Source organism: Paroedura picta, chromosome 4 (genome assembly GCF_049243985.1).
Source record: "Paroedura picta isolate Pp20150507F chromosome 4, Ppicta_v3.0, whole genome shotgun sequence".
Taxonomy (NCBI): domain Eukaryota; kingdom Metazoa; phylum Chordata; class Lepidosauria; order Squamata; family Gekkonidae; genus Paroedura; species Paroedura picta.
In genome coordinates, this window is record NC_135372.1 from 82,138,517 (window position 1) to 82,165,286 (window position 26,770).

Here is a 26,770-nt window from a genome sequence, read left to right on the forward strand (position 1 = left end):
GGCTTTCCAGCCCCGGCGTTGTGTCCACGCTATGCCTGGGCAGCTGGCATACTCCAGGGGATTCCTCCCTGTGAGTACACTGGCAGCACTGGTACGCAATGCCCGGCAGCAGCCCACCATTGCTGCTGCCGTGCATAATGGGTCTCAGAAGAGCATTTATTCTGGTGCGGCTAAATATCTTTCCCTCCAGTTGTATCCAGAGGCTGCCTTTTTGGACATTCCCTTTGCAGAAAGGTTGTCTCTTCATGGCTGTGGTGTAAGTGACACTTTATATCCCCTATTGATGGAGTGCACTAGATTTCTCCACTTGCAAAAATCACTAGTTACATATTGGAGAAAATTCAAATCTACTAGTGCAGACAAGAAGGACACCATGCATAAAATTCTAGGTGGAAGTGATCCGGAGATTATCCGAGAAATAGCCAAGGTATTGTTAACAATACAAAGGGTGAATTGTTCATATCTGAACTCTATACTGGCTAATTATAGAAGAGAAGAAGGCCCTCTTTCCTGTCTCCACAACAGACAAGACTAATCATATTGATGTTTTTATTCACTAAACATTCATCAGCCTACTTAAGCTTCCTTGCATCAGGGCCCTTTATTGTATATATTGAATCTTTCTGGAAGAAAAAGTACACACGAGAGCCTTGCACGTGAACTTGGTTAGTCAGTTTTGGTGTTAATTTTTTTTGTCCTTCCTGCTTAGAACAGTGTGCATGTCTTAGTATGATATTGGCCAAGACTGGTTTTAAAGTTCTACGTTATTTCAGTCTGAATACTCTCCCCAAAACAAAACAAAACAGTATCAGCTTGCAAAGTCCTTTGAAGCAAACCAAAGAGAAATGTTGTTTGGAAGTCTTGTCAAGACTGGCCATCCTATGGGGGAATCAAACCCAGTTTGTCATTCTTTAACCACTACAACACAGTCTCGTGGCTTCAGACTGAAGGAATTTGAGGAGGAGAAAATTTGAGGAGGAGAAAAAGAGGGTTTTCCATGTTAAATCACCATCTAGTTCTTTCCCATCTGGCAGAGAAGTATTTACCTCCCTCTTTGTAGGCTATATGGATTTAAAGGCTATGATTCTGTGCATAGAGAGAGCCTGTGGACTGGAACTGTATGTGTCTTCCATGGATCATAGACTTTAATATCTAATAGAGCAACTATATAACAATCCTACTGCCCATTAATTGGGTCTCAAGGGACAATTGACAAAGTACATCCCTTTGGGGGGAACGGGACTAAGACTTTTTCAACCTCTATGACCTCACTGGGGTATTATCAGAGGTGAATTTCCATGTCCCTATTCTAATTATCTGTCAGATTTTAATACTTCTTGATGTAGATGGTGCTATTCTTTTACCTAATAGCCTGGTGGGTCTGTGTAAGCTGCTGAAGGCAATTTCAGAACTACTGTAATTGGAAAGGTCTCGCCATTAATAGGGGAAAAATCTAAAGTGATGGTTTTCTTAATGTCAGATTAAGCCTCTCTAGTTCTCCAGCTGGAATTGTGTCTTGGATACTTGAATGCCAAGCTTGGAAGTTGTCTTTTCACCTTTACTTGTAGGTTTGTTTTCAAGGGAGGTTTCTAGTATGTTTCCTTTTTTCAAAGTTTGACTAGGGGCAAAGCCCGTTGTATCCAGGAATACAACAGGTGCTAGAACGTGGTGGTAGGAAGAGGAAGGGGAGGAGTTGTCCAGTCTGTAAGGGCATGGGGTTGAATGTGTGTGTTGTCTTGGAGGCTGTAGTGGCATGGTGACAAATGAGGGCATGGGTGTGGAGAGATGGGTGTTAAGAGCCTGTAGTTTGGAATGTTCATTTAGTGTGGGAGAGGACTGGCCTTTGGGAATTGTGGCATAGTGGTTACAGATGAGGTTTCAAGAGCCATGTCTTCAGATAAGTTGAAGGGAAAATCAGTTGGGAGACTCTTCTTAGTGGGGAGATTACATGGCAACCAATTCCTCCCAGTTCAGCGTTAAACATCATTTCCCTTTTTGTGTAAATTAGGGTACAGAGACCGAAACGTCCCCCTGCCATAACCCACATGGGATAGTCACAATACACAGGTGTCCGCCCTGCTCCTTCTGTCTCCGTTTTTTTACTGTTGATAAAATGTTATGTGCCCACATGCTTCTTTCATGGTTGCTCTTTAGAAGAAGAAGAGTTGGATTTTTGTACCCTGCTGTTATACTACCCAAAGGAGTCTCAAAGTGGTTGGCAAACACCTTTTCCCTTCATCTCTCTACAATAGATAACCTGTGAGGGATGTGGGCCTATGAGAAGTCTGAGAGAACTGGAAATGGTCTGCAGTGACCCAGGTGTCTCAAAACAGTTTCCAATCGCCTTCCATTCCTCTCCCCATAGCAGAGTCCCCGTGAGGGAGGTGGGGTTGGGAGCCTCACTTGGAACCTGGCAACCCCAAGAGGAGGTCTCTCTGTGCACAGCATTCTTGACCTTAGTCGGGTTTAGGCACACTTAGGTAGTGTGAAATTCCAGAAGATGAACCTACACCAATCTGGCAACCTTACCTCCTCTCTGCAATGTTTTTTCTTCAATGTTTTCTTGACCAGAATAGGTCAGGAGGTGCTAGGTGGCTGCAGGGGCATTACACACTTTTGAGACCCCACTTCCAGAATTCAAGGAATATGTTCAGACCAGGGACAACCAACCTCCAGGTGGGGACTGCAGATCTCTTGGAATTGCTGCTCATCTCCAAACTATAGATATCAGCTCCCCAGGCAAAAATGGCTGCTTTGGAGGGGTGACTGTGCAGCATTGTATCCCACTGAGGTTTAGGGATGCCAGCCTCCAGGTGGGGTCTGAGAATCCTCTGGAAGGTACAGCTCATCTCCAGGCAGTTAGGCTGAAGGGAAAACTTGTATGAATCACTTCAAAAGGAATGCACATGGCCCCATTCACCCCTTGGCTAGCACAGACTGTTGCTTGGCTGGTGATGTATGCCCTTCTGAAGCCTATTGCTGGCAAGTGAAGGCTGGATAGTCTTTGCCCAGGAGGCCTCTGCTCATATGTTAACAGCAAAAGCTGTTACAGATTGCTACATTAGCAATGGAGATTCAGTCTCGTATCTGAACTCCATATTTTGAAGAAGAAAAATTGGTTCTTAGATGCTGCTTTTCTCTGCCTGAAGGAGTCTCAAAGCGGCTTACAATCCTCTTACCTTTCCTCTCCCCACAACAGACACCCTGTGAGGGAGGTGAGGCTGAGAGAGCCCTGGTATCACTGCTTGGTCAGAACAGCTTTATCAGTGCTGTGGCAAGCCCAAGGTCACCCAGCTGGCTGCATGTGGGGGAGCTCAGAATCCAACCCATCTGACCAGATTAGAAGTTGGCACTCCTAACCACTACATCAAACTGGCTCTCTTTGGCTGTATATTGATGACCTCATTGAGAGAGCTCTGGACTTAGCCAAGAATATTGTCTGGTGCTTCTTCCACTTTCCCAGCTTTTCTGCTAGCTAATACTGATTTTGGTATAACTCTGGCTGTGACAAAACTTTCACTACAGTAGTTTTAGAAATGTTAAGGAAGAGTTGGTTTTTATACCTCACTTTTCATTGCCTGATGGAGTCTCAAAGTGCTTTACAATTGCCTTCCTCTCCCCACAACAGACACCCTGTGAGGTAGGTGAGGCTGAGAGTGATCTGAGAGAGACTGCTCTGTGAGCTGCTAACAGGGCTGTGATCACCCCAAGGTCACCCAGCTGGCTGCATGTGGAGGAGCAGGGAATCAAACCTGGCTCACCAGATTAGAAGCTGCTGCTCTTAACCACTACACCACACTGCCTTTTTTAATGCAACAGGTGAATCTAGAGAATGATTTATGTTGTCCAAGTCCTTTGGGTCATCGGAGTATTTGAAATAAAAGAGAACACTGATCAAGCCACTCTAAGTGTTCAAGAATAATGTGTAAACATGGAATGGCATCACTGATTTCGGCTTCTGAGCTTCTAAATTATGCTGATTATGCAGCTCATGTCAGGCTGGATCATTCATTTCAGTGACATATGTATTTGGTCTTTTGCTCATGGATCTACAATATTAATGCCTTCTTTATTTGCCATTTTAGCAACAGATTTTGCTTTGAAGGTCCCCGACTGTCCACAGACAGAATATCCAATCAATATACTAAGTACCCAGCAAGGTTGTTTGTGGTACAAGAAGGATGATAAATTCAAAATCCCTAAAGGTAAGCTCCTTTATGTATACATCTTTCTAAACTTTAATACATTTCTATCCTATAAAAAGTAGCATTCAAGATAGTTTTTTACTTGTTTTTGTTTATAAATAGTTATCTTAGTTCTGGTGTCTTGTGGTATATTCACCTACAAGTTAAAAATGGTTGTTTGCATATCTGTTGATCAGCATTTAGCCTTCCATCTTCAGTGGTGTTGGTGGGGTTTGTTTTGAAGAATGTGATTTATTAGTAGAATAGATGCAATTAAATGACATTTCCGCGCTCCTCAGTATCCATGTCCTGAGATGTGTTTTTTAAAGAATTAAATAGAACAAGTGTGTGGATTCCTCCCCCCTCCCCAGGCCCAGGTGCTGTCCTGGACTCAGGGGATATGTAGCTGCTGGCAGCGGGCCCAGCATGACTTCCAGCTTGTGCCACTGTTCTTGGTGTGCCCTGCATGGCTCCTGGACTACTCAGAGGTGACCCCGAGGCCCCACTGGGCTGCTAGATTTTTCAGGGGATTTAAATGTTCATGTCCTTTTTTGTTTAGTTTTCAATTTGTTCTGCAAATCTGGGAAGTGCCCCAAGTTTGTGACAAAATCTATTTAATCTCCGTGTAGCTCGGATCTGTAGATTTAGCTGTCTGTGGGGGGGAGTGGCTAATAGTATCTGTCATGCATAATTGAACTATGTAGATATGATGGCGCAGAGCCTCTTGTGGCACAGAGTGTTAAGGCAGCTGTCTGAAAGCTTTGCCCATGAGGCTGGGAGTTCAATCCCAGCAGCCGGCTCAAGGTTGACTCAGCCTTCCATCCTTCCGAGGTCGGTAAAATGAGTACCCAGCTTGCTGGGAGGTAAACGGTAATGACTGGGGAAGGCACTGGCAAACCACCCCGTATTGAGTCTGCCATGAAAACGCTGGAGGGCGTCACCCCAAGGGTCAGACATGACTCGGTGCTTGCACAGGGGATACCTTTACCTTTACCTTTAGATATGATGGTTTTAGAAAAAGAAAATTTGGAACATATCAGTTGTCATCCCGACATTGTGTCTGGGCTTGAAGGGTTCTCCTTAACCTCTAATTTTCATCTATGTAATGTTTGGGTCTAGAGGTCTCAGTAAGAAATAACTACTGAAAGAAGTTCCTCATTGTTTGCTGTTGCTCATGATAATAAATTTATTTCAGCTTATATCCGTTTTCATCTAATCTCACCACTGATCCAGCAGTCTGCTGAGAAGTAAGGAATCAAAGTCTTTCTTTCCTCTACTTGGTTAACATTTTCCTTGCACCAAAAACATTTAAATGCCTCTAGCCGCTACTGGACTCTATGCAGTGTGTCAACACTCTGAATAATTAACTGTGTTTCAGAATTGTATGCCTCTGGAATGCTTACTGCTGAGTTAAATTAAATTGTATGTGTGGGTGGTGAAGTGCTGTTTCATTTGTCATCCAAGCATTATGGTCTGTCTTGCAAGGGTAGTCCTTGAATTCTGTCTGCCACCTGCTTAATATCAGCAGTGGATTGTCAAGTGAAATGATAATCTTAATTGACATTTGATATACCAGAGTATCATTGTGTCATGTTTCCTCTGTGGTTCAAAATTTTACCTTTTCTTTTTCTCACCATCACAATTTATTGTGTGCAGTGTAGTGCTTTTTGATACGTTTGTGAACATCTTCGCGCACAACCTTGCTGAACCTGCTTATGAAGCAGACGTTGCCCAGTTGGAATACAAGCTGGTAGCAGGAGAGCATGGATTGGTCATTCGTGTAAAAGGGTTCAATCATAAGCTACCTGTAAGTGTTAACAGACTGTTAAACTTTAGGCTTCCGTGTATACAAAGTAGTTATGATCTTGCTCCATCAGACTGTTGAGAATTTGCTCTAGAGTTTGATTTTCTGTTTTAGCTGCTGTTTCAACTCATCATCGACTACTTAGCTGACTTCAGTTTTACTCCAGAGGTTTTTGAAATGATAACTGAACAGCTGAAAAAGACTTACTTCAATATCCTCATCAAACCAGAGACACTGGCCAAGTGAGTGACAGGAGTCCAGTGGATCAGTGTTGAATCTCTAGCCTGAGGGAGCAGATTGTACTTGCCTGTAAGCCTGGGTATACTCTTTGGAAGGGAAACCCCCTCATCCTGTGCTCAGCATGGAAATGTGGTTCAATGGGCTTGCCTTAGTTTTAGTCTGATTTCAGAGGTTTTGCACTGAAAGAGAAAAATATTTTTGGCACTTGGGTGATGGAGCAAGACGGAAACTAGAAGAATAGTGTTTATGGACAGGGAGTAAAGACAGAGTCTGGGTGCCAGAGGGAATGAGCATTGAGAGCACGTGTTGTGCTTATCTTTCTAGTATTTCTAAGCCACATTTGATAGCTGGGTACGCACTTTGAAAGTGCCTTTAAGATCACACGTCCAGCGTGCAATTTGCATGCAGTCTTGGTTGTAGAACTAGCGTCTGTAAATAGTTTTTCACATATTTCTGGCTTCATTTTCTAAATGACCGATTGTTAAATATATTGCTTGTACCTGAAAACCAGGTACTTTGTATTTACAGCAATATGGCTGTGACCTGCTCCATGCATGCACTAGAGCTGTTCTTTTCTCTGGTCCTCTGCTGCTCAAACTGAAGATCCCTAGACTGCATGACAAACTGCCTTTGAAAGGGAGTAGAGGGTGTGCATAGTAGGTTTAAAAGCAGAGTGCAGTTCAGTCTGGTTCTTCACTTAGTTGTTTTGAAAATAACCTGTGCCAAGTAGTATAAGAGCAGAATTTGCCTTATTTTTAAATAAAGTTAGTCTCCTATCTCGGTTGATTGTTGATCTGCCCCATACCCTTTCTGAGAAATACTAAGGAATTGAACAGTCCTCACCCTTCTCCCAGACTAGCTCTATTTGCTCTTCCTTTTGCCACTGAAGCATATTCTAGCAGCAGAGGATTGTCTGTGGGCTGTATAGCCCTGAAGAGTGAAAGGGGACTTGAGTTGTTTTGGCTGAGGTAAACTACCACTGCTTATGTCCTGCTGACAACTCAGGGTGCAGCAAATGCCTCCTCCCAGTGATGGCTGTGGTGATGTGCCCCCACCCCAAAATAGATGGAGCCACACTTTCCAATCTGAAATAATTGAGGGGGAACTCACATCACCATCCTCAGCTACCTCAAGGCAGAAGGAAGCTTGGCATCTGTCCATCTACTTTTTCCCCAGAGGGGGAAGGCAGGCCTTAGCCATGTGGTATTTATTAGCCACATTTCCTTTTTCACCTTGTGAACTTTGCAGAGTTCCAGCCTTGTTACTTAGTTACTCTTTGTTATGCTTAGTGATAATTACAGCCTGTGGAAGTAAAAGTATTGTAGTCTGAGCAGATTTTGGTCTTGGATTAATAAAAATAAGGAATGAGATAAGAGAAACAGTCCCATAGCAAACGGGTGGCATTGCCGATATGTGGCTTATTTTTGGATTGATCATACAGGGTACAGGAGCAGTTTCAAAGGCACTGTTTTCAGGTAATGGGCACTCATCAGTATTTCTTCTTTTGTTATAGAGATATTCGCCTCTTAATACTGGAACACGGCAGGTGGTCTATGACGGACAAATATGAGACACTAATGAAGGGCCTTTCCATTGATTCTCTCTTGCTGTTTGTGAAGGCTTTCAAATCTCAGCTCTTTGCAGAGGGCCTCGTCCAAGGAAATTTCACAAGCAGTGTGAGTGCAGCTCTGATCTCTGCTTCATTTCCCTTTGGAGCAACCCTGTCTCTGCAAAATGTATATCTTTGTAATAAATATGCACAAACCTACAAACAGTTCTCCTAGGCTAGGTAGCCACCTTGGGGACCCTATTTGGGTGGGAAGGTGGCCTAGAAATATTTTAAATAATAATAGTACTTGCAGTGTGCAAACTCTTGACAAGTCTTCCATGTTAAGCCATTTATGGCTTATCTAAACCTACTAAAATAGAACATAGGAGACATATTATGCACCTGCAAGGGATTGTGCACTCCCAGTAGCTGATGCCCCACAACATTGTTCTGTGCAAATGTCTTTATGCATTAGAGATTAGAACTGAAATATGTCTTTCAAATGCACTGGCCAGGATTATTGGAACATTTTCACACTATTGTCACCTGTTTCAGGACTATGTAGGGCTAATGTGTTCCACATGGTTAGATTTGCACATGCAAAAGAGATGTTTAAACATGGATGAGCCACAGGGGATGGGAAAGGGTTTCCCCCCACCCCCCACTGTATTCAGGTAGTGACTAATCTAAACTTGATCATTAGATTCCTGTATTGCAAACGTAAGCTATTTCTAGTTTGCTGCAGCAGAACCGTCTTATTTCCTGTTATGCAGTTGTGGAAAAACCAGTAGTGCTTGTATTTTACTTTTATTTATTATATTTTAAAACTCAGGGCCATTTCGCACGGCTTCAAAGTAGCAGAATGGTTGCTATTTGGAAACGCTACTAATTTGACATAACCCACGACGTCGTAGACAATCTGCAACAATCCTGAAACCAATCAGCAAAAAGCGCTTCGTTGTGGCGCTTTCACGGGAATCCAGAAAAGTGGATTCACCCTCCGGATAGCGATACACTCCTGCAACCAATCTGCAACAGTAGCGCTAAAGATCTGTGCGTTACCATTGTTGCTGGTTCTTCAAAGTCCCTCCCCCTGGCTCTCTCCTCCAAACTTCCGGCGAAGCGATCGCCATTTTTTTTTCTCCGAGCGAGCGGGGATAAACGCACCGGCGAGCCTCTTTCTGTTTAGAGGCTTCCCTGGCTTCAGTCCTTCACCTTTAGTCACTAAGCACAAACAACTGAAAAGCCCGTTTGCTGAAATAAAGTCCCTTTATTTTTTACAAATAAATTCAGCCGAAAATCGTGCCCGTGAGAGGGGGGGGGGATTTTTTTTTTTATCACTCGAGGCAGCGTGCAAATGATCATACAATCAAACGACAGCTCACATTAGGCAGCTGGATGGGTCTCTCCGTAGCAACGAATCTACCTAGATTCATTGCTATGGGTCGTTTTTTTTTTTTTTAAAAAACCTTTCTTAAAGGGAAAGGGGCTGTTTGGGAGCATGCTAACGGCTGCCCATTGGCTGCTTGACGGCCAGGGGCGGGACGAGCTTGGCAATAGCGCTTCCTTTCTAGCGATTTCTGCCGAGACCGGAAGCCTGTGGGAAACGCTAAAAAACGCAACTGATTCCACTACAAAGGCAGGTATGCATAACGACGAATTCCACTATTTTAAATGGCGATTTTTCATTCCGCAAACAATTTGCAACAAAGATCCCTGTGCGAAAAGGCCCTCAGTATCCTCTCTTTCCACACAAAGGCCTCAAGGGCTCTGCATTGGTTTGCATCTGAGCTTTTGAGACTTTGTGCAAAATCTTTGCTGTAATAATAGGAAATGCCTTAAAAATTTAAGCTGCTTTGTGATTGTAGCCTTGTGGGGAGCGAAGGGCGGTGGGCTCAGACGTTCTGAGTGGTTTGTGCACAGCAGGGCGCTTTTTAAATAAATGTTACAAGCGCTCTATGCCCAGCTTGCTTGTCTATTGTTTATTTCACTTATGGCTACAAAATGTTTGTTCACCACCGTAATTAAAATTTCAAATAGTTTCAAAAAATTATAATCCAATAACCACTTGTAAACAGAGGTTAAAAACAATAGCCCTGAAAATAACTGAGAATAGGATACAACCTTTAAACAGATTAAGGGAAAAAATTGTTTAAAAACAGCTAAAAAGAAAAAAAATGACATGATTGGAGAATAATATTAAACAAAAATGAATAAAATTAGTTAAGAGTTAAATTTGTTTTAAATTATTAAGGATTTTGTATTTATTTGACATAATTTAATTGCTATTGTGTCAGTTGGGGGCTAATCCCAGAAAGAAATTTCCTCAGACAGACTGCTTCTGAATCTTTTGGTGGACAGAGATATAATAGGGGCACCTAAAGAAAACATGATTGTTTTTATCTCCCCTGACTTTGAGGGACAAAGTCTCTCCTCTCTAGGTATTTTCTTAAATTTACCCTCTAACAGCACAGGTGGCAAAGTGGAGATCTGGCTAGTGTGTAAGCCCGCCAATGGCTAGGAATTTCCAGGAGAATGCTCAGCTTGCTATTTTATTTCCTCGTAACAGAATGCCTATGATTACATTGTGGCTGTGTGTTCAGTAAGAGAAGAAATATCTGTTTTTGTCTGTTTTAGGAATCAAAAGAATTTCTGGATTATGTTGTTGAGTGAGTATATTCATCCTTTGCATGGAAAAATGGTTAAGACTACAAATCTAGCTACTTCTTGAGAATTAGGAAGATACCTAGCATAAAACATAAAAGTTCATTCTAAACTAAATACAATTCCCTGTTGTGCATGACGCAGGCCTTTCTTTTTTGTCATTATTGCAGATTTTACTTTTTTGTTAAAGTGACACAGACTGAAACTGGCATGAATGCTTGTGGACATCTTGTGTGAAAAGACAACATCATTGATGTTGGCTTCAGGCAGAAGTCCCCACTGTGGTGCCCAATGGCACATTATTTGGTGTCTGTCAGATGTTTTCAGAAAAAGGGTGGGAACGTTTCTGATTATCTGTACTGATTAAAATGACATTGCTTCAATGGCAGCTACCTCCATAGAGTTGATTTTATTCTCTGTTTTGTTCTTCTTTCCCAGTGTATTTTTAAAATAACCATTTTCCTTCCTAGACTTGGATTTATGGGTATGTGGTTGACTCTGCTTTCCTTGGCAGCCATTTTCTAGTTATACCCTCTATCCTGTGGCAGAACTCCAAAAGGGCACATGGGCTCAAAAACCTCGGGGACCATGGGCTTAAGGAGTGACTTGGTGGCTGACATTTTCTAATCTTTGAACTTCTTTCAGAAAACTGCAGTTCCTTCCTCAGGTGCACCCATGTCCAGTACAGTTCCAAGTGACAGACTTGCCAAGTGCTCATCTGCTGTGCAAAGTGAAAACCCTTAACAAAGGGGATGCAAATTCAGAAGTGACTGTCTATTACCAGGTAGCGTGGGTCTAAAGGGATGGTATATTTATCATGTCATGGTGCTTTGGGTGATCATAGTGGTTTTCTCATGTCTGATTTGGAGACAGTATTTTAAATGTTTTTAACAGAAAACTGATTGATTGGGGAAAAGATAACTCTGAACCATTTTTTCCTAACATAGCAATTTTGTGTATCAAATATTTTTTTAATGATGCATCCCTCCTCTTTTCTCCTTGGTGGTATAGTCCAGTAAAATTTTTACTATTCAGTCAGCCTGTTAAATTGGTAGTCTGTTTGACAAGACTTTGTAGATTCAGCCTATAGTTTTTATAAAAGTATAATCCAAGTTGCGAATCTTTTTATACAATTTGTATATAATGTAGGTCTGTCTTTTCAGCATAAACAAACCTGCCATTGAACCCTAGATGCACAAAAGACTAGCACTAACCAGAATACTATCATGTAAAAATTTAGCATATGGCAATTTTAACCACATAAAAGGGACAAGTGAACTGCTTTCAGAGTAGGTTCCAGAGTGGCTCAAGCTCAATAACCTCTTCTTAACTGGGCAGCCAGAAGCCTAGTTGCAAATATCTTTTCATGTAGTAGCACTACCATGTGTTCATCTGTTTCCATCCTGCACATCCTGATTCATTTCAGGTACATGTGGGCAATGGATTTCAGTACATGTATGTCCTGTTTTTCATCTGTAAGTGAACTCAAGATATCATAGATCAGGTTTAGTTAATGCAAATGCATACATTTTGTAATAAATGAACTCTGTTTTTTGCACAATAAAATCAGAGTACAGTAACACCTTTAAGACCAACAAAGATTTATTCAAGGCGTGAGTTTCGAGTGCAAGCACCCTCCGTCAGACTATGATCTTCTTACATCATAATCTGACGAAGGGTGCTTGCACTCGAAAGCTCACATCTTGAATAAATCTTTGTTGGTCTTAAAGGTGGTACTGGACTCTGATTTTATTGTGCTACTTCAGACCAACACGGCTACTCATTTGAATCTGTTTTTTTGTTTAGTCTGGAGCCAGAAGTTTAAGAGAATATTCTCTCATGGAATTGCTTGTGGTAAGTTTAGATGCTCTCATGAAACAAGCAGATTTTTTTATTTTCCATATAGCCTTAATAGTAATGATCAAGACACTTGAACGTAGAGTCAGTTAGGTAAAACAGATGAACCATGCACAAAATTACCTATGAAATACGATATTCCAGAGGCTTGTGAAAAAATTGCTTTAGTAACAGATGATCTGGAAACAAGGGGATTTTGGGATGAGGATCAGCATGGGCATATTTGAGCAGAGATCAGCAGTCCTACCTGTTGTCCTTAAGACCCATCCTAAGAAGCTTTCTGCATAAATAAGCATTCATTTTTTGTACACGGCCTGCAAGGGTTTTCTCTGTCGTGAAGATTTTCCATATGTCCCCAACACTGAAACTGCAATATGCTGGGGAGCATGCAAATCTGCTGCTGCTGCTTCTTCTTCTTCTTCTGATTATTATTATTATGAAATGTATTTCCTGCCACTCCCTTGCAGTTCGTGGCAGGTCACAGTGTCTTAAAACCCCATTAAAAGACATAAAAATACCCCAACATGACGGAAAAGAAATACTCCACTCTCACCCCCACTGCTAGAGAAGGAGGTCCCGATGATATTCGCTTCAAAACCCCGGGGGGGGGGGGAGGTAGATCTGCCTCACCGTCCCTAGCCTAAGGTGACCAGATTGTCCCACTTCTGGAGGGACATCTGGGGGAACCTGGCAAATTGTACTTACGTTGAAATTTAAAAATATATATTACAATACTATTTTTGTGTTCTATGCATTCTATGAAACTTCTATGAAACATATAGACCAAATTTTTAATCAAGAACCCCGCCGGTCAATGGTGTCCCACTTCACCAATGTTAAAATCTGGTTACCTTACCCTAGCCTCAACCATATACCTGTCGGAAGAGCTCCATTTTACAGGCCCTGTAGAACGCCGAAAGATCCCACAGGGCCTGCAGCTCTCCCGGGAGCTCATTCCACCAGGTCGGGGTCAGGACCGAACAGGCCTGGCCCTGGTTGAGGCTAGGTGCGCTTCCCTGGGGCTGGGAAAGACCAGTAAATTTTCACCCGCAGAGCGTAAGGCCCTGCGGGGAGGGCATAGGGCGATAGACGGTCCCTCAAGTATGTGGGTCCCAACCCGCGTAAGGCCTTAAAGGTTAAAACCAGAACCTTGAACTAGATTTGGACAGCAATTGGCAACCAATGCAGCTGCCTCAGCACAGGCTGGATGTGGGCCCTCTAAGGTGTGCCAGTGAGGACCCTAGCAGCTGCATTTTGCACTAGCTGAAGTTTCCGGATCAAGGACAAGGGTAGGCCTGCATAGAGGTGACTGTTGCCTGGATTACCGTGGCCCACTGTTTGGGGGACAGGTAGGGCGCTAGTAGTTGGGCCTGGCAAAGGCGGAGAAATGCCTGGCCGGCTACTCTCTTGACCTGCGTCTCCATAGTCAGGGAGGTGTCAATGGTCACACCCAGATTCCTGGCCTGGGATGCGATAGTAAGTTGCGCCCCTGCCAGGTAGTAAGTTGTGATAGTAAGTTGCGCCCCTGCCAAAATAGCTGGGTGCATTCATTAATACAGTGATTATTGTGTCGTGGGAATTGTACAGCAGAATGACTATCTCTGAAACAATGGTCTTCCTCTCTTCTTCCTACCCACAACCAATCTAGTGTGTTAATGGGATGTGTAATTGTACTTGAAGAGATGGGAAAATGTCATGTAAAAGCTTCCATGCTTCTAGCTTGACTTCAGCTAATATTTCTAGCTTTTTGTGCTATTTGATATAATCTGTTTGTCAAACTCTAGAACAGTGGTCCCCAACCTTTCCGAGGCTGGGGACCGGCAGGGCATCGGGCCGCGCCCCCGCGGACCGCGCCCGTGCGGGCCACGCCCGCGGATCGGGCCGCGCCCACGGGCCGCGCCCACGCCGCGCCCGTGGGCCGTGCCCACGCCGTGCCCGCAGGTCGGGCCGCACCCGAGCCGCGCCCGCGAGCCGCGCCCGGGCCGTGCCCACGGATCGGGCCGCGCCCACGGGCCGCACCCGCGGATCGGGCCGAGCGGGCGTGGCCCGCACAGGCGCGGCCCGGCCCTGATTCCCTCTCCCCGCCTCCCGCAGTAAGAAGCTTCCCGGGCCGCAAGCTTGCGGCCTGGGAAGTTTTTTACTGCGGGGGCGGGGCGGGGAGAGGGAGCCGCGGCCCGGCGCCATGGCCTTTGCGGCCCGCCACCGGGCCGCGGCCCGCAGGTTGGGGACCACTGCTCTAGAATCCTGATTTTTGTTGAAGACAGGGAAGGGGTGTTGTGGTTTGGATCCAGCGTAAAATCTCTGTTGATTGGATTGAAACCTTTCCACCTCCCCTTCTCGCTACTGTCCAAAATACCCCTGAAATGGTGCTCCTGGGAGATAAGGGAATTCCAGGGACAGCATTGGGGAGAAGGTGGTGAAAAATCTCTTCCCCTTTGGTTAGCAGAAATATTTCTGCTCAATCCAATGGCTGCTGTGATTTGTAGAGAATCAACTAGTATACATGGTGATGTGCTATCCTGCACATATGACTATGTGGAATATGTACGATACTCTGTCCAGTACTGTATTTTATGGAGAGCTGACATAAATGCTCCCCATGGCTTTTGAATTGAGTTGGATTAGTCATTCTACAGATTAAATTAAAGGAGGATACTTGGGCAAGTATTTTATATCTGAGGATTAACAGGAGGTTCTTCTGAGGGCTACCTTTTAAAAAAAAAGGTATTGCTTGCTTGTCAAATAAGCTTTTTACCCTGAGCCTTTGGGGATACAGCAGGTCAAAGATCAGTTCCCTCTTCTCTCCCTCCTGAAGCTAAGAGCCTTTTCTTGATTGAAAAATCCTGCTGAATTTCAGATGTACATGGAAGAACCTTGTTTTGACTTTCTGCGAACCAAGCAAACCTTAGGGTAAGTTCCCATTCAGCTGCCATGCTAGAAGCAAAGAAAACTTATGTGCTTTTAATGCAGAAGCTCCCTGTTGGTAAGCACTCGTGGAATTCACACACTACAGTTGAAACAGTCAGCAGCATCTTTCATCACTGTTCCTGTTACCCTCTCAAAATGTCCAAAATAGCTAGGTGATTTTTGTTTGGTCTTATCCTGAAATGGAAGCCATATTTTGTAACAAAGAATTTTAAGATATTTGTAAATGTGACCTTCAGCTGACGAATTTCTGGAGGGGATGGTCTAGCTTTTTATCAGCAGACCATTGAGAATCTACATAGAAAGATACATTCTTAGCCAATAGCATCAGCATGAAACTAGTTCAGTATTTATGGAGTGACCTCTATATGCCAATTAAAGGTCTTCTGATCTGATCTGAAGTGACCTCTGTTTCCTTTCTTGGTTTTTAGATACCATGTGTATCCAACTTGCAGGAATACATCTGGGATTCTTGGCTTCTCTGTTACTGTAGCAACACAGGCGACCAAATACAAGTGAGTGACGTGTTTTCTTCTTTCTTTTTATTCTTTAACTGGCAATTGGTGGAGCATGTTGTCCTTTCAGCCAATATGCTGCTGTAGGTGCTGCTGGATTTTTGCCTTGTTTATGTTTCCAACTCTTGGCAACTGGTGGCAGTAGTTTTGGCCATGTGGATAGCCAAACACTGGTTTCTACGGTCTTCCTTGATCTGTTTAAGCCATATAAATTAAGAGTCCAATAGCACCTTTAAGACCAACAAAGATTTATTCAGGGCGTGAGCTTTTGAGTGCAAGCACTCTTCATCAGACTATGGACTCCTTGCATGACAGGTTTAAGACAGGGCTACAGCTGCCCCAAGTGTAAGCTGGTAAGACTTTTGGAGGAAAAGATTAGGGGATTAGAAAACAGAATTATTACTCTGACCCAAAGTAAGAAAGGGGAGGAGTTCATAGTCCAGAGCTCTGCAACTTGGAATAAAGAGAATAAAACCAGTCCTGAAGAGGATATTGACCACAATAGGGAGCCTTTGCAGGCAGTTCAGAAAAAGACTCAACGGCGAAGGGCGAGACAGTTCTCGGGGCCTTTGGAGCTCCAGAATAGATTTCAGGCCCTTGCAGAGGAGGTGCAAGGGTCAACGAGGGAAGAGGTCCCAAAACAAACTCTAAGACAAAGGGAAGAGGCCACGGGGACAGAAGAAAATGGAGTTGAGAAGGAAAAAAAAGGAGAGTACTGGTAATTGGAGACTCCCTGCTAAGAGGAATGGATCGCCATGTGGCTGGGCCCAACCCCCTAACCCGGGAGGTGTGTTGCTTGCCAGGGGCGAAAATTAAAGATGTTTCAGAAAGGCTGCCCAAACTCCTCAAATCTACGGATCGCTACCCATTTGTGATGGTCCATGTGGGAACGAATGACATGTCCCTGAATACCATCGCTCCTATTAAAAAAGACTATCAAGATCTGGGGAGGAAACTCAAGCAAATGGGGGCACAAGTGGTATTCTCTTCAATCTTGCCTGTCAAGGGAAGAGGAATGCGTCGGGAGAGGAAGATAATGGAGGTGAATCAGTGGCTGCGTAGTTGGTGCCGGCAGGAGAGATTTGGTTTCTGGGACCATGGGATAGGCTTTCTTGAGGAAGGCCTACTAGCACCTGATGGACTGCACTTATCGAAACTGGGGAAGAATGTGTTTGGCAGGAACCTGGGGAGATTCATCAGGAGAGCTTTAAACTGAAGCCACAAGGGGAAGGAGACAATCAACATAGGGAGTGTAAGGAAGGAGAACAATAGGGGGCAGCCCAACTGGCAAGGCCAGCTCATAGGGAACCCAAAGTAAAAGGATTCAGATGTCTTTATACTAACGCCCGAAGCATGGGCAATAAAAAGGAAGAGCTGGAACTTCTCATGCTGATGGAAAGGTATGATCTAGTAGGCATTACAGAAACTTGGTGGAATTATTCTCATGACTGGAATGTAATGGTGGATAGATATGAACTGTTCAGAAAAAACAGAATAGATCGAAGAGGTGGAGGAGTGGCACTGTATGTGAGGAAAGGGCTTACCTGTCAGGAAATTCTAGTGAAGGAGAGCATATCTACAGTGGAAAGCATCTGGGTGAAAATAAGCGAGGGGAAAACAAACAGTGTGGTGGTTGGTGTCTGCTACCGACCGCCTGACCAACGAGAGGATGTGGATGCTGCACTTTGTGAGCAGCTTGAGAAAATATCCAAGCGGCAGGACCTTGTCATCATGGGTGACTTCAATTTCCCAGATGTGTGCTGGGAAACAAACTCTGCGAAGCGTCCTCAGTCTTGCAACTTTCTGATACTTGCCTGGCTGACAATTTCATTTATCAAATGGTAGATGAACCCACAAGAGGTTCAGCCACACTGGACTTAATACTGACCAACAGGCAAGAGTTGATGGATGAGGTGAAGGAGGTGGGAACCCTAGGGGGAAGTGACCATGTCCTCATAGAATTCCTTTTGAGATGGAGAGCCAAGGAAGCTTGTAGCCAGATGCGGATGTTGGATTTTCGTAGGGCAAACTTCAATAAACTCAGAGACATGATGAGTGTCATACCATGGACGAGAATGCTGGAAGGGAGCATGTGAAGGGTGGGCACTACTCAAACAAGAGCTACTGCATGCTCAATCAATGACTATCCCAGAAAGACGAAAACACTGCAGGCGCTCTAAGAAGCCTATTTGGATGAACAGAGAACTTCAAGAGGAACTAAGAAAGAAAAGGAATATTTTCAGGAAATGGAGGGAAGGACAGAGCTCTAAAGAAGAGTACCTACAGGTTACTAGGCACTGTAGATCAATCATCAGAAAGGCCAAAGCTGAGAGTGAGCTAAGATTGGCCAGGGAAGCCCATTGTAACAAGAAAAGATTTTTCAGTTATGTGAGGAGCAAATGTAAAGTAAAGGAGGCAATAGGCCCACTGTTGGGTGCGGATGGACAAACTCTAACGAAAGATGCAGAGAAAGCAGAAAGGCTTAGTGCCTATTTTACATCTGTTTTTTCCCACAGATCAAAGTGTTTAGGCACATCTAGAGATGGCCATAGCCAAAGGATAGTGTCTGGGTGGCAGGTTAACATGGATAGAGAGGTTGTCGAGAGGCATTTAGCTGCACTGGATGAGTTCAAATCCCCTGGTCCGGATGAAATGCACCCGAGAGTACTCAAAGAACTTTCCAGAGAACTTGCACAGCCCTTGTCTATCATCTTCGGAACCTCTTTAAGGACTGGAGATGTCCCGGAGGACTGGAAGAGAGCAAACGTTATTCCGATCTTCAAAAAAGGAATGAAGGATGACCCGGGAAACTACAGACCAGTGAGTCTGACCTCTGTTGTGGGGAAGATAATGGAGCAGATATTAAAGGGAGCGATCTGCAAACATCTGGAGGACAATTTGGTGATCCAAGGAAGTCAGCATGGATTTGTCTCCAACAGGTCCTGCCAGACCAACCTAGTTTCCTTTTTTGACCAAGTAACAGGTTTGCTGGATCGGGGAAATTCGGTTGATGTCATTTACTTGGATTTTAGTAAAGCTTTTGACAAGGTTCCCCATGATGTTCTGATGGATAAGTTGAAGGACTGCAATCTGGATTTTCAGACAGTTAGGTGGATAGGGAATTGGTTAGAGAACCGCACTCAAAGAGTTGTTGTCAATGGTGTTTCATCAGACTGGAGAGAGGTGAGTAGCGGGGTACCTCAGGGCTCGGTGCTCGGCCCGGTACTTTTTAACATATTTATTAATGATCTAGATGAGGAGGTGGAGGGACTACTCATCAAGTTTGCAGATGACACCAAATTGGGAGGACTGGCAAATACTCCGGAAGATAGAGACAGAGTTCAACGAGATCTGAACACAAGGGAAAAATGGGCAAATGAGAACAAGATGCAATTTAATAAAGATAAGTGTAAAGTTCTGCATCTGAGTCAGAAAAATGAAAAGCATGCCTACTGGATGGGGGATACGCTTCTAGGTAGCACTGTGTGTGAATGAGACCTTGGGGTACTTGTGGATTGTAAACTAAACATGAGCAGGCAGTGTGATGCAGCGGTAAAAAAGGCAAATGCCATTTTGGGCTGTATCAACAGGGGCATCACATCAAAATCACAAGATGTCATAGTCCCATTGTATACGGCACTGGTCAGACCACATCTGGAGTACTGTGTGCAGTTCTGGAGGCCTCACTTCAAGAAGGACGTCGATAAAATTGAAAGGGTACAGAGGAGAGCGACGAAGATGATCTGGGGACAAGGGACCAAGCCCTATGGAGATAGGTTGAGGGACTTGGGAATGTTCAGCCTGGAGAAAAGGAGGTTGAGAGGGGACATGATAGCCCTCTTTAAGTATTTGAAAGGTTGTCACTTGGAGGAGGGCAGGATGCTGTTTCTGCTGGCTGCAGAGGAGAGGACACGCAGTAAGGGGTTTAAACTTCAAGTACAACGATATAGGCTAGATATCAGGAAAAAGTTTTTCACAGTCAGAGTAGTTCAGCAGTGGAATAGGCTGCCTAAGGAGGTGGTGAGCTCCCCCTCACTGGCAGTCTTCAAGCAAAGGTTGGATACACACTTTTCTTGGATGCTTTAGGATGCTTAGGGCTAATCCTGCGTTGAGCAGGGAGTTGGACTAGATGGCCTGTATGGCCCCTTCCAACTCTATGATTCTATGTTTCATGTTTTCTTTGGTGCCGGTTGTTGGATCTTCCATTCTGTTGGTTGTTCTCACCAGAGGAGATTGAAGCAGTCTGCTGGTGTTCATTCTGCAGACATGGCCAAACCATGTTTATTGGGAAAGGTCAAGGTTTCCATTATGGGAACTCAGTGATTCTTCAGTGCTGATCTCTCATCCTCCTTTGTATGCCTCCAAAATATTCTCTTACATGGCAGCCTCCATGTATCTTCTGCAATAGTCAGCCATGAGTTCCTAATACTTTAGTGCTAAAGAAAATTGATAGGATTGCATTGATGGTGACTTATCTATGCAACTGCTCCCAAGTCCAATGAAATTAGTAGGCTTAAAGTACATACAATTGCACTTGTAAGTATCTGCTTGAGTACTTGCTTTGAAATACTTATAGAGACATGTTCTGTTTTCAGTACATCAGTCTGAAAAATTAACTTTTCCAGCAAGCACAAATAGTACTGTACATAGTAGTACAACTTGAGGTCCCCTTGGACAGGGGTCCTCAACTCCCGGTCTGCGGCCCGGTAGCGGGCCGCCAGTGGCCGCGCCCTCCCCCCCCGCAGCGAGAGGGGGGAAGAAGCAGGCACGGCCGCCGGCACGCCAGTGACGCAAATGCGCGCGCACGGAGCTGCTGCGCATGCGTGTTGTGCCCCCTGCTGGCAAAAACGCGCACCACGGCAGCTCTGCGCAGGCGCGTTAGCGCCACCTAATGGCGAAAATGCGCATGTGCGACAACTGCGCGTGCGCGTTTGCGAGCAGCGGTGGCGGCCGGGTCGCCGGCTCTCTCCCACCCTCGGAGGCGGTCCCCGACTACTAGAAGGTTGGGGACCGCTGCCCTTGGACACTGGAATGCAGTTTTAATGGAGTTATATTACTGTCTTAATGTTTTATGTAGGGTATTTTACTTGTAACTTGCTGTGAGACGGCTTGCTGAGAGCAGTGGGATATAAATTGAACGTAATAATAATAGAGTTTGCACTACCAGAGGAGATCTGGATATGGTACATTAGTGAGCTCATTTAATTTGTTAATAAAGGGTTGTTCTTAGCTTGCATGGAGACTTACAGATTAGTTTTCTGTTATAGAACAAATACTTAAGTTAGACCTCTGATGATGACAAAATTGAGCTCAAATTAATACCTGAGGACTTCTTTCTACTGGGCTTATATTTTTAGAAATTAAATTACTGTTTCATCTTCATGGCTTCTGCACAGTCCCACACGGGATCTGCACCTTTGCAGAGCCTGTCACAGAAAAGAACTCACAAGCTATATATATTTACTTATTTAAACAAGGCCTTGCCCTAAATCAGTGTCCAATAATATCAGAATTCTGAGTTATTCGCCTTTCCTTTTGAATCTGAGTTAAAAATTCTCAGCTTGCTAAACAGTCCTCTCTCAGCAGTGGCAGAAAAAGAACTGAGGGGTGAGTGCTCACCTCTCTCACATCATATGACTTTTGGCATGAAAGTCACTCTCTGTGAAGGGAGAGGGGAGCACTCTTGGGAGCTTCTAGAACTTTATATATATAGCTTGCGAGTTCTTCTCTGCGGCAGGCTCTGCAAAGGTGCAGATTCCATGCGTGTACAGAAGACCACTTGATGAACAACAGTTACAGGTAAGTGCAACCCTGTTTTCTTAACCCTAGACAGTTGTAGAAATCAGAAATAAAAGTTGGAATATAATTCGGTAATTTTTTTCCAGCTCTGAACTAGTGGATAGGAAGATAGAAGAATTTCTTTTATGCTTTGAGGAAAAACTGAAGCAACTGACAGAGGACGCTTTCAATACACAGGTAAGGAAATTTCAAAGAAAGACTATCATTATTAGCTTATTGGAAGTGTGTGAAGTACACCAGTAAGGAAAGAATGCTATGTTAGAATTACTAATCCTGAAACCAGTAATTTTATAGTTTTTGATTTGAACTTCATGGAGACTAGAATTGCGTTGTATGACTTTTACACTCAGTGTCTTGTTGGGGTACGAAAAGTCACACAGATTGCTTGTTTATGTACAATGAATAAAATCGCAGGAGCCCTATCAGTGCCTTCTTCTGCCAGTCAATATGAATAGTGTTTGGATGAACAAGGTAGCAGATAAGAATTCCATATTCTGTTTGAGCTGCAATTATTGTAGATTAAATAATTGATGCTTATAATGAGATCTGGTCCTTCTTTAATCTCCCTTCAAACTTCTTCCTGACTAAACCCTTCATTTTAGAGAAGTTTTCTGAAGTTTAATGTCAGAGAAGTTTTCTGAAGTTTAATGTCAGCGTGTTGGACTTTGGGACAATTTTTCCATCTTAATAGCACTTGCATCTCACTTTAGGTCTTGAGAGATCTACTCAGGATCAAATCCAGGATAACCTCCCCTTGAGTTGTTCTAGAACTTCTTCCAAAGCACAGTTACCTAGAAATGTATGTTCAGGCTTGAACACTTAGTAATAGTTGATGATATCCTCTGTTACACCACTTTTTTGTTCAGTTACCTCCCTTACCTCTTTTGTTCTCGAGCTCAAGATCATCCTCAAAGAGTTCTGATGATATTAGTAATATGTTGTTGTTGTTGTTGTTATGTGCGAAGTCGTGTCCGACCAATCGCGACCCCATGGACAATGATCCTCCAGGCCTTCCTGTCCTCTACCATTCCCTGGAGTCCATTTAAGTTTGCATAGTAATATGTACATCCACAGAATTAAGTTACGTTATAAGAATTCTATGGATAAGTTTGTTTCTATTAAGTTTTCTATTGTAATAAGTCTCTGTGTCCTCTTTGAGAACAGAGGAAATGTTTGCCATGTCCGAGACAAGAAGGGCACCAAAATTTTGCTGAAAGACAATTTTGCTTTATTGTGGCCAGTGATCCAGCTTCACAAAGGGATGCCTTTCAGATCCTGCAGTTGGGAACTGTGTTTTATACTTTCCCTCCCTCATAGGGAAGTTGACAGCAGAAGGTTCAGGTGGCATCCTAATAATCCCCTTTTGGCCATGCCAGATGTGGTTCTCTGAACTCCTGTTTGTTGGGGTCAGACCGTATTCCCTTCTTACCTGTCTTGGATTTGTTAGTGCAAAACCTATACTGTACCATAATGTGGCCCACCTGCATCATACAGTGTGGAAGATATGTCCATAGGTCAGGGATTCCCAACTTGGGGTCTGTGGACCTCTGGATGTCCACTGGAGCTTTGGAGGGGGTCCACATCCTTTCCTCTCCTGCTTTAATGGACTTGAACACAAGCCACAGAACTGGCCGCTTCTATTGCTCCCCCTCACAAGCAGGAGTGAGTTCTTTTTTAGTTTCTATGCCTGGGAGGGGGCAGAGCCTGCACACCTACTCCGACCTTAAACTGCCTCCCCCCCCTCAAGTCTGTTAACTTGGATAGTGACGTCGCTTCTGGTGACATGTTACTTCTGAGAGTATGGCAGGGAGGTGTGGCCAATTAACACCACTTCTGGGGCTCCTCAAAATCTGAAAAATTATTTCAGGGGCTCCTCCATGTTCAAAAGGTTGAAAGAGGCTGCCATAGGTTCTCCTTTCTTCTATGAAATGTGTGATATCCTAATTCAGGCTAGAAAGTCCTTTACTAGGTATTCCTACTAAAGGAAGCGGGTTCTAGTCAAAGCCTGAGTCCAGTCTAAAGGGTTACCACTCTTTACATGCCTCTTATCTGTAGTTGGAATATCTGCTTTCCCTATCATAGAATCATAGACTTGGAAGGGACCGCATGGGTCATCTAGTCCAACCCCCTGCACCAAGCAGGACACTCACAACCCTATCACTCATCCACTGTAACCTGCCACCCCCCTTAAGCCTTCACATAATCAGCCTCTCTGTCAGATGGCTATCTAGCCTCTGCTTAAAAACCCACCACCTGAAGAAGCCTGTTCCACTGAGAAACCGCTCTGTCAGGAACTTCTTCCTGATGTTTAGACGGAATTTCTTTTGCATTAATTTCATCCCATTGAATCATAGAATCATAGAATCATAGAGTTGGAAGGGGCCATACAGGCCATCTAGTCCAACCCCCTGCTCTACGCAGGATCAGCCCTAAGCATCCAAGAAAAGTGTGTATCCAACCTTTGCTTGAAGACTTCCAGTGAGGGGGAGCTCACCACCTCCTTAGGTAGCCTATTCCACTGCTGAACTACTCTGACTGTGAAAAACTTTTTCCTGATATCTAGCCTATATCGTTGTACTTGAAGTTTAAACCCATTACTGCGTGTCCTTTCCTCTGCAGCCAGCAGAAACAGCATCCTGCCCTCCTCCAAGTGACAACCTTTCAAATACTTAAAGAGGGCTATCATGTCCCCTCTCAACCTCCTTTTCTCCAGGCTGAACATTCCCAAGTCCCTCAACCTATCTTCATAGGGCTTGGTCCATCCCTCCGAGGCAAGAGAGAACAACTTTGCTCCATCCTCCATATGGCAGCCTTTTAAATACTTGAAGATGGTTATCAAATCCCCTCTCAGTTGTCTCCTCTCCAGACTAAACAGACCAAGCTCCCCCAACCTTTCTTCATACATCTTGGTCTCCAAACTCTTTGTTGTCCTCCTCTGGACACCCCTCTTCCAACTGAGGTGCCCAAAACTGAACACAGTACTCCAAGTGAGGCTGACCCAGAGCAAAGCGGTACCATCACCTCCCGTGATCTGGACACGACACTTCGTTTGATACAGCCCAAAATCCCATTTGCCTTTTTAGCCACTGAGTCACACTGCTGACTCATGTACAATGTATGGTCTACTAAGACTCCTAGATCCTTTTTGCACATGCTACTCCCAAGACAAGTCTCTCCCATCCTATATTGGTGTGTTTGGTTTTTCCTACTTAAATGCAGAACTTTACATTTGTCCCTATTGAACCTCTGAGGGCTAGCTGTATCCTTAAGTAAGGTGCACTTGGCAGCCATCTGCTAATCAGGAAGGTAGGGCAGTTTTTCCTGTTTGCACTTCAGCTGTCAGTTTCTTCAAGGGTCTACTTTATGTGTTCCCCCCAGACATGTTAGATTGTGCCTCAGTGGTCCATCTATGTGGTTTTAGCCCAATTAATGAAGCAGCCTTTGAGTCTGTGGCTTTGTTCCCGCTGACCTTGCCCTCTAGGAAGGTAGCTTTCCTTATACGTCAGCCAGGAGAGTGAATGAGTTAGCCGCCATGTTCTTTTAAGCTCTTAAAGAGAGGTCAGTACTTTGCCCTTGTTTGTGCTTTGTTCCAAAAATGGTTTTGAAGTTTCACCTGGTGCAGCAGATAGTGCTGCCAGGATTTTTTTCCACCTCCAGAATCTAGGGCTGAGGAAATTCTTCACGCTCTAAATGTCAGGAGGGTTTTGTTATACTACATTAAGAGGACAAGGCTGTTCCAGATAGATAAGGCCTGGAAAGGGTGGGCTGCCTCTTCCCAGTTCCTCTCTAGGTGGGCTGTAGCCGCCATCCATTCTTGTGAGGTCCCTGGCCAATGGTATCCATTGGAGATCAAAGTACATTCTATGAGAGTGCAGGGTTCTTCAGGTGCATGCCACAGGAGAGTTCCTTTACAGCAGGGGCAGTAGGGTTGGTGCTGTGGCTGTTTTCCTAGTGAGAGGTGTTCCAAGGTGCTTACCATTGCCTGCCTCTGGGTAGTAGTGACCCTGGACTTCCTTGGTAGTTTTCCATCCCAGTGCTGACTGAAGAAAACAGCTTCAGAAGGTGGGCTGGATGGGATCATGTTCCTGCTGAGCTCCTTCCTCTCCTTGTTAGCAATCGTTCCCAACAAATCTCTATCTTTGGGAGGCTGGAAAAGTCTTCTCCGTGTTCCAGGCCATGGGATTTTCTATTGTTTGCCTCTCTTTCTTTCCAGTGAGGACAAAGAACTTACATATTTTTCCCAGACTAAAATACAGCCTCTGCACAACACCAAAAAAAAAAAAAAGTATAGGCAATATAGTGTGTTTTGAATTTGCAGTAGACCCAACATAAGGAAGGAGGTGTGTCTTCGTGTGTCGGAGCCAAGGGGGAGGCAGTCCAAAAAAGTTTGTCAAGCATTATGCACTGGACCTGCAAGTGGGGAAGGATGCTGAGGTTGCAAAGCAGTTCTACCATTTTTCTAATAAGAGTCTCACTCCACTTTCTTTGATGAGTAGCTGCCTGATGTCCCAGCGTAAGGCTGCACGGAAGACGAAAACAGAGTTGCCCTTACTGTTGTTCGCTGACATCTTCTGTATAGACACACGTTGCCTCTCTCCTGCCCCACTGTGAGTTCTCACTTCCTGTGCTTAACTCGCAGAGGCTGAACTGAGGATAAGGGGACACCCTGTCTCAAGAACATGTGATAGTTTAGGCAGTAAAAGCTGCTTACAATGGAGTTTTAGTTGGTGAAAAATCTACCCATAGCTGGCTGTGCAAGTACAGTCCCACTGTGTGTCTGTACAGATGTTGATGAACAAGTTACAGGCAATTGCAACTCTGTTTTCTAGAGACAAGCATGAATCTAGCCATGGTTTCATATTATGAATGAAGTCACTGAGAGTGGCAAATTATATTTTCTCCCCTCAGGTCACAGCTCTTATTAAATTAAAAGAATGTGAAGATTCCCATCTGGGTGAGGAGGTGGATAGAAACTGGACAGAAGTGGTGACTCAACAGTATTTGTTCGACAGACTATTCCGAGAGGTAAGAAAGAATGTAAAAGTGGTAGTGTAGAATGCTGTGTCCTGACATAAAATCCCTGATGTTCTAGAAATATAAGATCTGTTCATAAATGATCAGATTTAATACTACTAATTTCCAGAAGAAACGTACGGTAGAGAAATAAGGGAACAATATGTTATGCATGAATTTAATGCAAAAGGTGGCATACAAGCAAAGAGAGACATTATTG

At 44.1% G+C, this 26,770-nt stretch overlaps 1 protein-coding gene across 1 annotated transcript in view; it reads left to right on the forward strand.

Annotated features, from left to right (window-relative positions):
* Positions 1–26,770, forward strand: part of NRDC (nardilysin convertase) — a 62,477-nt gene that overhangs the window by 25,047 nt on the left and 10,660 nt on the right. The window contains exons 18-29 of the mRNA XM_077333765.1: positions 4,086–4,205; positions 5,380–5,431; positions 5,841–5,991; positions 6,103–6,230; positions 7,742–7,904; positions 10,415–10,446; positions 11,087–11,225; positions 12,248–12,295; positions 15,156–15,208; positions 15,655–15,738; positions 21,624–21,714; positions 26,446–26,562. Of these exons, the coding sequence (XP_077189880.1) occupies positions 4,086–4,205; positions 5,380–5,431; positions 5,841–5,991; positions 6,103–6,230; positions 7,742–7,904; positions 10,415–10,446; positions 11,087–11,225; positions 12,248–12,295; positions 15,156–15,208; positions 15,655–15,738; positions 21,624–21,714; positions 26,446–26,562 (1,178 nt within the window). The remainder of the gene's footprint in view (positions 1–4,085; positions 4,206–5,379; positions 5,432–5,840; positions 5,992–6,102; positions 6,231–7,741; positions 7,905–10,414; positions 10,447–11,086; positions 11,226–12,247; positions 12,296–15,155; positions 15,209–15,654; positions 15,739–21,623; positions 21,715–26,445; positions 26,563–26,770) is intronic.